The sequence below is a fragment of the Amblyraja radiata genome, chromosome 13 (assembly GCF_010909765.2).
Source record: "Amblyraja radiata isolate CabotCenter1 chromosome 13, sAmbRad1.1.pri, whole genome shotgun sequence".
Classification (NCBI taxonomy): domain Eukaryota; kingdom Metazoa; phylum Chordata; class Chondrichthyes; order Rajiformes; family Rajidae; genus Amblyraja; species Amblyraja radiata.
In genome coordinates this window covers 34,189,666-34,200,958 of record NC_045968.1, presented here as the reverse complement: position 1 = coordinate 34,200,958, position 11,293 = coordinate 34,189,666, and the positions used below count along the sequence as shown (strand labels likewise).

At 43.8% G+C, this 11,293-nt stretch overlaps 1 protein-coding gene across 1 annotated transcript in view; it reads right to left on the bottom strand.

Moving 5' to 3' along the window:
• Positions 1–2,329: 2,329 nt before the first annotated feature.
• abcf3 (ATP binding cassette subfamily F member 3) overlaps positions 2,330–11,293 on the bottom strand; it is a 55,584-nt gene continuing 46,620 nt past the window's right edge. Inside the window, exons 19-21 of the mRNA XM_033031684.1 lie at positions 7,029–7,161; positions 4,322–4,409; positions 2,330–3,198 (exon numbers count right to left, since the gene is read on the bottom strand). Of these exons, the coding sequence (XP_032887575.1) occupies positions 3,040–3,198; positions 4,322–4,409; positions 7,029–7,161 (380 nt within the window). The 3' untranslated portion in view covers positions 2,330–3,039. The remainder of the gene's footprint in view (positions 3,199–4,321; positions 4,410–7,028; positions 7,162–11,293) is intronic.

Here is an 11,293-nt window from a genome sequence, read left to right as displayed (position 1 = left end):
TTTCTTGGGGTATAATTTCTCACCCATGACTGTATAATTGCATCCTAAGATTTGAAATTTCAGTCTTTTATTTTGACTTTCTTCCCCAGCCCCCCCCCCCCTCCCCCTCCAAGTTTCAGATGACCTAGCCACTCAAATATTTTCCATGTCTATCCAATTGAGCCCTCAAACATAGTCACCTCTCCTCCTAAACTTGCGATTCTGCCTACTAGTTATAAAGAAAACTGTTAAATATTTCCCGCTCTCTTTCAAGATCAAATTTGTCCCCTTTTAGTAAGAGCCCCAGAGATGTACCCAAAGATGGTTGTACCTAAATCAGATGTGTTCTTGCCCATGTCCTGTATGATTGCATTTTTTATTTGTACTCATTCTCTTGCAATGAAAGCCAACACATCTTCCTAATTATCTGCAGCCTTGCATGTTAGCATTGTTACTTATTACAGAGGATTGAAGGCAGTGGAGGCCAATTCACTGGATGTTTTCATGAGAGAGTCAAGACTTGGGGCTAACAGAATCATGGGATATGGGGAGAAAACAGGAACGGGGTACTGATTTTGGATGATCTGCCATGATCATATTAAATGGCGGTGCTGGCTCGAAGGGCTGAATGGTTTGGATGATCAGCCATGATGGCTCGAAGGGCTGAATAGCCTACTATTTTCTGTTTCAAGGACACTCTTGATCAACATTTCTGAATCCTTTATTTAAAAAAAACCTAATTTCTGAAATCTGCTACAATTACTGTCTCTTCACTAACCCCAAACAATTCCAGACGTTAATGGAGCATTTTTCCTTTCATAAGTTTACTGTCTTTTTTTTAGTAATATAAGGCTTTTGTGACTCGGGTTTTCATAGTGATGCTTGATTCTGAATGGGCAGACCACATAAATCCCCTGTCCATTTACGTTCAGGCCAGGGTGACCTTGAGTCACTTCCAAACATATGTCCTGACTTGAATTAGAACATTTGTGACAAATGTCAGTGTGCTGGGTGGCTCGTCTCCTAATTGAGTTCCAATAGCTTGAATGACATTCTTGCAGATAGGTAAATGTCATGACCAGACTAACTGAATCTGTCAGTTTCAGCCTTGACTTCTCTGGTTGTACAGAACTGTGGGTGGAGAGTCGAAACGCCAGTAAGCATACGCAGACAGGAGACGTGAAGTACACAGGGAAGAGTTTTTTGAAGCGATCATCACGAAGATTGAGGGAAGTGAGAAATATTACCTACATGGACTTTACCATGGCCTTTGACTATGTACACTGGTTTGGAAGGTTAGATCACATGGAATCCAGGTGAGCTAGCCAATTGAATACAAAATTGGCTTGAAGGGAGAAAAGGGTTGTGATAGATGTTCAGACACGACCAAGTGGTGTGCCTTTGGGATTAGTGCTGGGTCCACTGTTTGTTTATATTCATGATTTGTATGTGAATGTAGGATGGCATTGATATTGGTGATAAAGTAAATGATGAATGCTATCTACAATCACAACAGGATCTTGATCAACTGGGCCAATGGGCTGAGGATTGACAGACAGTTTAAATCTGATAAATGTGAGGTATTGCATTTTGGTAGGTTAAACCAGGGTAGAAATGTAGTGCCCATCAGAAGTCGTAGAACAGACCTAGGGATTTGGGTACATAGTTCCTCCGCAGGTGGACAGTGTGGTAATGCTATAATTTCACATACTTTCCTTCATTGTTCAGTATTGTGTACAGGAGAGGGTAAGTTGTTATAGCTGTACATGATGTTGGTAAGGCCACAATTGGTGTACAGTTCTGGTCACCCTGCTAAAAGGATGCTTCTGTAAAGAATGCAAAAATAGTATGAGAATGTTACTAGTTCTGAAGGGTTAGAGAAGCTGGGTCTTTCCCTGGAGTGTAAGAGGCTACAGGGTTACTTTTGAAGTAGATACAATGATGAGGGGCATAGATAAGGTGGACAGTCGTGGACATTTCCCAGGGTAGGAAAAGTTATTTTCAACTTTCCCTTACGGTATTTCTTGACTATCGGTCTCATTCGAGATTTTGGCTTTGGATGGAGTTTGCCACCTGTTTTGGGCTGCATTCACAAGAAACCTAACTCCATATAACCATTCCCCAGTTAAGTGTTATCCAACCCCTCAGTTTCAAGATGCATGAATAGGTTAGTTCCTTCCTTACTAAGGTTTTAGAAGAGACCATATGCATTATAGTGCTGAGGCAAAGATCATTCTGCTGAGTTGGTTTCTGCAATGTAGTGAGAGACGGTTCTACAGAACAGAAGGGTTTTGATGGTGTGGAGGAGAGGACAATGACTATTAAACAAATAAAAAAGCATTAAAGTACATTTTTGAAAACATTTATGGTTGTCAAATGATTTATTCATGTTACTCATTTTGAGAGGTTGTGCAATGTAGCTTGTTGTATTGAACAGTCCACACCCATCCCTAGGCAGCAGGACCTGGAGACCCAATGACATCCTTGTCCAATGCCTGGCTCAACACAGCCTCAGCTGCAGGTTCCAGTGACATTGCTGGGACAATCAGCCTGCACTGAGTAACGGGGAAATAGCAGCAATTGAGGGTGGACCTGAAAGCAGGTTCTGGCATCTCCTCACTCACTGAGAAACAACTGCAGCTGCCATTAACACTTATTCACACCGTCTACTTGGGCCTTTTTCAAAATCAGCACAGATGGATTTGTTAACAACTCACTGACGGTGACTGCATGTTGAGAAAAAGGCAAGGGGACTATTAGTGATTAATTACATTAAATAATAATGGGTTATTGCATTGAACTCCAACCATTGCTGAAAATTATCCACCCATTGGTTTGGCTTTACGTGGAACAGGTGGCAATGGTGCTTGGTTTAATTTACACCCAAGTTCATTGTCCCTGGATCAAACATTAGGGGATGTGGGCAAGGCCAGGTTGTAAAAATGAAAACAAAATGAGAGGTGACTATAGTGGGCCATTGTCACACTTGCCCACTGAAAGCAGCAAGTCCTGGATGTCTGGATTGCAATGGGGGGGGGGATCACATCAAAGAGCAGGGCCTCATAGAAATCCCTCCCTACGGAACTGTTCCTGGAGGATGTCCCTGTACTCGTCGAATCCTCCATCCACTCGCTTCACGGTGCCGCAGCCACACACCCACAGCTCCCTGCACACCATGCGAATCAGCCGCTCGTCATGGGACACCAGTATTACTCCACCCTGTCAGAGCACAGTGTTACTGCAGCAACTACAACTGTGCACTTCCAAAGAACGCACACACACACGGTTGTAGTGAATAAATACAAACATTTACTGGTTAAATATCATTACCAGAACAGTGCTATGAAAAGTGCCTGAGGTGTAGGAGCCAAAGCCAATTTGTGCATGCTCAGTATCACACTAGGGCTTGCAGGATCTTGCTCAGCAATGTTTAATACTAAAGCAGTGATTTACTTTAAATTTGCTTCATTATCTGTGTGAAAGTGGCTGTAGGAATGGTGGTTCTCTCATCCATTTTGCAAATTAATCTATAATGAGTCAGAATTTGTTAACTGCATTTCCAAAATGAGCAACAAACCGATGACCTCCATGTATGCAGTTGAACTTTTACCCTTTATGGCAATTGTCAGTTAAGTGGTGAGAGAAGAGGGAATGTGTACAAATCTCAGTTACTGACTGGTACAACTTCTCAAAAGGGCAAGGACAGTAGGTATATGTGAACACCTCCAGGTTCCCCTCCAATATGCCTGATCCCTATGTATCAATACCATTGTTATGTTTATCATTATTCTTTTTGCTCTGTTTTTTATGTTTTTGTGGGGGGAAAAAACAATAAAAAGATTTTAAGAAAGAAAGAAATTAACAGCTATTCCTTCGCTGGGTCAAAATTCTGGCACTTCTTAACAGCACGGTGGGAACACCTTCAGCGATTAAAGGAAATTTTAGATGGCAATAAACAATCAAGAACAAAATTGAAAGCGTGCAAGATATTTAAATTGTGTTTAAGGTGTTTTCTGCTAATGCAGATATCTGGCTTAGAAAAGTACAGAATCACATCCCCTATTGTTGGTCAGTAATTGTTGGTCTTAAAAATAGCAGAGTCGGGATATGGGGAGAAGGCAGGAACGGGGTACTGATTGGGGATGATCAGCCATGATCACATTGAATGGCGGTGCTGGCTCGAAGGGTCGAATGGCCTACTCCTGCACCTATTGACTATTGTAATGTATGCTTGACAAAGAAATCTGCACACGAGGGGACTCTTCTGGTCCTGATTAGAGCACTCACTTCATACTTCAATCACATTTATGAAAATCCCCCACTCTCCCCCCAAATATTTTACCTTAAACTTCTGTAATGATAGTCCCAATGCCTCAATAGTCTCCATGTCCAGATGGTTGGTCGGTTCATCCAATATATAGAAATTGGGTCTGCAGATTAAAGCACAACACATTACTTATTAAGTGAATGAAAAATAAACATTGTGATAAGCAAGCAGCAAGACAAGACTCAGACATCATATACTGTACAGAAATGTAGCGAGAGATGGAGTAAGCCAGTCATTCTTGTGGAACTTCACGATTGTTTAAAAAAACACAGACCTTGGTCAGCATGGATGAGTTGGTCCAAAGAACCTGTTTCTGTGTTCTTCAACTGATTCAATCCACTACATCTGGTCAGATTTTGCCCAGATGTCAGCAGCTGATGTAGACACCAAACCATTAAAGTGAATACAGGGCGAGAGAGGACCACTTGAGTTGGCAAAATTTGAATATGTACTTAGCCGTACAGCGTGGAAAGAGGCCCTTTGGCCGAATTTGCCCAATACAACCAATATGCACCATCCACACTAGTCCCATTGTCCACAATGGGCAATAATCCTCGAAACCTGTCCTATCCCTGTACCTGTCCAATTGTCTCTTAAATGTTATTATAGTACCCGTCTCAACTACATCCTCTGGCAGCTCGTTCCATACACCCACCACCCTTTGTGTGAAAAAACTCCTCAGCTTTCCCCCCTCACCTTAAACCTATGTCCTCTGGATCTCAATTCCACTGTTCTGGGCAAAATACTACATTTACCCAATCTATTCCTCTCATAATTTTGTATACCTCTATAGGATCAACCCTCATTCTCCTGTGCTCCGCGGAATAAAGTCCTAACCTGCTCAACCTCTCCCTTTAGCTCAGGCCCCTGAGCCCTGGCAACATCCTTGTAAATGTGGCCTCACCAATATAATACTAAAAGTCTTCCTATTGTTTGTGTTTGTGCCCACGGTGTGTCTCTGTGTCACTCTGGTTTTCCTATCATCTTCCAAACCCTAGGCCACAGCCTTCCCATTTTCACACATCCTACTCACATTTTTCCCGCGGTGGAGGTAAACATCTTCCCGTCGCATTCCCACCTATATTTCCGAAGTTATTAATCCTTGAAATTTTTAATATAGCCAAATTTCTTCAAACTCATCCACTTTGGGGGAAAAAAATCCGAGTGACGTCACAATGCACTCGCAAGGCAGGACGAGACATTCCGGGATGGAGGGGCACTCCAGCGTTCGTGGTGAATGAGGAGTGGAGAGGAAAAAGATCCTGGGAAGGTGAGGAGCGTGGGGGGATTAAAGGAGAAGAGGGGGTAGAGAGGGTAATTGCCCCGTCTACACTCCCTCTCGTCCCCTCCCTCTACCCTACGTCCCTCTCTACACCCTCCCTATCTACCCTCACTCACACCCTCTCTACCCCCTCCCTCTCTATCCTCCCTCCCACCCCCCAGGTCTACTCCTCTCCCTCTACACCCCTCTCTCTCTCTCTCTCTCTACCCCCTCCCTCTCTGCCCCCCTCCATCCCTCTCTACCCCCTCCCTCCCTCCCCCTCTACCCCTCTTCCCTCCCTCTCTAGGGATTGAAGAGGGTGAAGAGGAGGAGGGAGTGCTGGGGGATGAGGAGAAATGAGCCACGCCTGCGCAGTTGAGGGCTATGCTTGAGTGGTGCAATATTGCGTTGGGGGAACAGGTAAGTGGTGGAATCTTGCGTTGGGGAGCAGACCCAACCGGTCTGCACTTGGTCTAGTGTCTTATAAAACTGTAACATGACCTCCATCGCAGAGTTGAATAGTTGTGCTCTCTGATGTAGCTTCTGGGCTTGAATCATTCCGGCATGACCAGAGTCAATGCCAGCCAATACTTTAAGATAGCAGTTACAACAGCATGCTGCACACTTTGAACCCGGAATAAAACCTCCTCCTTTTGATCTTTATGTAGTGGAGGTGTGGGAAGTGCTGACATTAAGACCAGGGTAGGATATTACTCAATGATGATGCAGGGAAGTAGAGTGGCTCAGTGAGTGATGCTGCTTCACAGACCCCCCCCCCCCCCCCATCCAGGTCGATCCTGACCAAAGGTGCTGTGTAGAGTTACTAGATTATCTTTCTGATTGTTTAGTTTCTTCTGGATTCTCTGGTTTCCTCACAAATCCTAAAAATGTGTAAGCATGAGAGTTGGCTATTGTAAATTACTCCTAGTGTAAGTGATGGGAGGATAATCACAGGAGTTTGATGATCAGATGAGAAAGTTCAGGTGTTATAGGGAAATAAGGGGGATGGGACTGATCAGATTGCCATGAGAGCTGGCATAAACCTAATGGACCAAATGGCATACATTGGAAGAATATTAAATATGGATGACATTCGTGAAGAAACAAGAACATCACAGCAAAAGACAACTATTGAGTGAAAAAGAAAGGACGTCAGAAGCTATTTTGTTTGCAAACTCCTCTTGGGTGTCACTAGTAGTATAGGAGCTGGACCAAGGAAGGCAGCAGTGGAAAAAAGAGCAAGGAAAAGCATATTGTAGTTTTATGAGCACACTTTGTGGTACCTCCGAGATGCCCATTTAACTTGAACAAAGAAGTGATGCTTATAAGAGCAGAGGCAAAGGCAGAGCTGATTCGGAGCAGCACGGCCAAGTTCTCCGGTTGAAGGCAAAGGCACTGGGAGTTTAGTCTGAAGCGAACTAGACAAGATGTGCAAATCAACAGGAAAGTCAGGATGATTACCGGGGCATCGTCATCTGTGCAAACGCCACCCTGCTCTTCTGTCCTCCCGACAGACTGGCGACAGGTCTCACAGCCAGGTCTCCTGATATACCATAACCACCCAGCTGATGTCGGTATTCCTCTTCCGTCCTCCCTGAAAATCCAGAATGAAAACAAATCTTTTAAAAGCAGCACGATATTATTAATCCATTCAATGGCCACACTAGTGCTGTCTACACTTGCTGTTTATTTCCAGGGTGTGTGTTACCCTAAGCAATCCCTGGACAATGATCCCCAACTCAGTGTAGCCAAGCCCAGGTAAACAACTCATCAGGGATCACAAGGATTAAAATTATTGGAACAAACTAAAATCAGCCAAAAGACTTTCCTAATTATTTTCACTTTGTTCTTTTTAGAACATAAAGATTAAGAGGAAAACAACCAGAATCTGCTCTACCATTTTCAAAGAGGCACAAAGTACTGCAGATGCTGAAATAGACAATAGGTGCAGGAGTAGGCCATTCGGCCCTTCGAGCCAGCACCGCCATTCAATGTGATCATGGCTGATCATCCCCAATCAGTACCCTGTTCCTGCTTTCTCCCCATATCCCCTGACTCAGCTATTTTTAAGAGCCCTATTTAGCTCTCTTGAAAGCATCCGGAGAACCTGCCTCCACCGCCCTCTGAGGCAGAGAATTCCACACTCACCACTCTCTGTGAGAAAAAGTGTTTCCTCGTCTCCGTTCTAAATGGCTTACTCCTTATTCTTAAACTGTGGCCCCTGGTTCTGGACTCCCCCAACATCGGGAACATGTTTCCTGCCTCTAGCGTGTCCAAGCCCTTAACAATCTTATTTTCCAATGAGATTTCCTCTCATCCTTCTAAACTCCAGAGTGTACAAGCTCAGCTGCTACATTCTCTCAACATATGACAGTCCCGCCATCCCGGGAATTAACCTTTAAACCTACGCTGCACTCCCTTAATATCAAGAATGTCCTTCCTCAAATTAGGGGACCAAAACTGCACACAATACTCCAGGTGTGGTCTCACTAGGGCTCTGTACAACTGCAGAAGGACCTCTTTGCTCCTATATTCGATTCCTCTTGTTATAAAGGCCAACATGCCATTCGCTTTCTTCACTGCCTGCTATACCTGCATGCTTACTTTCATAGATTGATGAACAAGGACCCCCAGATCCTGCTGTACTTCCCCTTTTCCCATCTTGACGCCATTTAGATAGTAATCTGCCTTCCTGTTTTTGCTACCAAAGTGGATAACCTAACATTTATCCACATTAAACTTCATCTGCCCACTGTCCCAACCTGTCCAAGTCACCCTGCATTCTCAAAGCATCTTCCTCACAGTTCACACTGCCACCCAGCTTTGTGTCATCTGCAAATTTGCTAATGTTACTTTGAATCCCTTCATCCAAATCATTGATGTATATTGTAAATAGCTGCGGTCCCAGCACCGAGCCTTACGGTACCCCACTAGTCACTGCCTGCCATTCTGAAAGGGACCCGTTAATCCCTACTCTTTGTTTCCTGTCTGCCAACCACTTCTCTATCCATGTCAGCACTCTACCCCCAATACCATGTGCCCTAATTTTGCCCATCTCCTATGTGGACCTTATCAAATGCTTTCTGAAAGTCCAGGTACACTACATCCACTGGCTCTCCCTTGTCCATTTTGCTAGTTACATCTTCAAAAACTTCCAGAAGATTAGTCGAGCATGATTTCCCATTCGCAAATCCATGCTGACTCGGACCGATCCTGTTACTGCTTTCCAAATGTTCGGCTATCTCATCTTTTATAATTGACTCCAACATCTTCCCCACCACCGATGTCAGGCTAACTGGTCTATAATTCCGTTTTCTCTCTCCCGCCTTTATTAAAAAGTGGGATAACATTAGCTACCCTCCAATCCACAGGAATTGATCCTGAGTCTATAGAACATTGGAAAATTATCACCAATGCATCCACGATTTCTAGAGCCACTTCCTTAATTACGCTGGGATGCAGACCATCAGGCCCTGGGGATTTATCAGCCTTCAGTCCCATCAGTCTATCCAACATCATTTCCAGCATAATGTGGATATCCTTCAGTTCCTCTGTCACCCCAGATCCTCTGGCCACTACTATATCAGGAAGATTGTTTGTGTCCTCCTTAGTGAAGACAGATCCAAAGTAGCTGTTCAACTAATCTGCCATTTCCTTGTTCCCCATAATAAATCCACTTTTTTCAGTCTTCAAGGGTCCAACTTTGGTCTTAACTAATTTTTCCCTCTTCACAGACCTAAAGAAATCTGAGCACAATGTAAAGTGCTGGAGGAACTCAGTGGGTCAGATAGCATTGGTGGAGCAAATGGTCAGATGATTATGAGTCTCAAGAAAGGTACTGACCCAAAATGTCATCTATCCATTCCCACCACAGATGTTGCAGGACTGCCGAGTTCCTCAGTTTCATGGGTTAACAACTTTACTATTTGTTTTCTATTTTAGTGATATTATTGAATATCAGCTACAGCTAACCTAACTCTATGGAATAAAGCTTCCAAGTTTCATAGCACTGAGTAAATATCTCATCTTAATCCAAAATTAAGTTGGATAACTTTCTATCTTGACAGTGTCCCTACTTTACTCTGGGGGAAAAGCCTTTGCCATAACCCTGTGAATTCCCTACAAAAAAAGAAAAAAGTATTGGATTAAATCAGTTGGTCAGGCAACATCTCAGAATAGATACCCAATGTGCTGGACCCACTGAGTCATTCCAGTCCTTTTCAGTATACCAGCAGCTGCAGTTCCTTGTGTCTACAATTCCCTTCTGAATTTCAGTTTGGTCGCTCGATCCAACCTCCACTGGGTACAAGCCAAGCCGTATTCTCCCGTTCCTCATAGAGCAGCCTGTTTATTCCAGGGAATAATCCAGTAAATCTAAACCACATAGTTTCCAAGGGAAGTATATCCTTCAAAACGTACCCTTGGGTACAGAGATCAAAACGACAGAGACTCTCTGCATTAGAGAAACTGGATTAAGCGGCTTCTGTGCAAACATCAAGGGTGTACACAAATGATCCCGAGTGCTGATCTTAACTCTCCAGCCATCTCCCACTTTAACTTTGTGTCCTTGACTCAACACAAGGTTAGAATAGCATCTCATCTTCCAAATGTGCACAGAACAGTCCTCAAGATTGGACGTTGAGTTCAACAATTTCTGAGAGCCAGCCATTCAAGTTTTGTGTCAAAGATCATTAATATGTAACAATTTGCATGGGGCTTACAGTGGCGCAGCTGGTAGAGCTGATGCCTCACCGTGCCAGCTTCCCAGGTTTGATCCTGACCTCCGGTACTGTCTGAGGGGTTTGCATGTTTTACTTCGTGGATTTCCTGCAGGTGTTCCAGTTTCATCCCACAACTCCAAAGATGCAATGGTTTGTAAGTTAAGCGACCCTATGTAAATTGTGCCTTGTGTATAGGGAGTGGATGAGAAAGTGGGATACCATAGAACTAGTGTGAACGGGTGATCGATGGTCCGCATAGACTTGGTGGGCCAAAGGGCTGTTTTCCTGCTGTATCCCTAAACTAAAATAATAAGCCAAATTTCCCCTCTCCGCTGATGCTGCCTGACCAGCAATCTCTTCTGATATCCAGTAACTGCTGTGTTTTGTCTCTAGCACATTTTGTTTTCCACCCACCCACTTTCCTTCAGGCAGGTTCACCAGCATTCACCATCCTCTCCCAGCCAGCTCCACCATCTTCTGTGTCAGTCTGTCACACTAGCACAGGCATTACTTTTCTCTCCACCTCTCCCCCTCTACAAATTAATATGTCCCATTTCCAGCTTACCTTGGGCTGAAAGACGTCAACCTGAAATGTTAACCGTGTTTCTCTCTCCACGGATGCTGCCTGATTTACTGAGTATATACAGCAGTTTCTGTTTACACTTGAATTGGACTCTTACTGAAATCTCACGTAACTGCTGCAAGGCTTCCTTTTCAACTCCAATCGTTCATCCATAATATGGAACCAAATTGCCTCAATGCCCTGATCCATTGCTCTCACTAATATTTGTCATTTTTATGTAAGCCGAATTGTAAATAACCAATTCACTATTTTAGTTCAAAGTTTCTAAGTATAACCTAACAGTGTGTACTGTGACAATCATCCTTGGACTTAATCATTTGTGATGTGATTTTGTTCATTTATATTTAGATGAGTATCAGATGCAATTTAATTCCAAGATGGGTGGTCGATTGGACTCGGCGGGCCGAAGAGCTTGTTTCCAC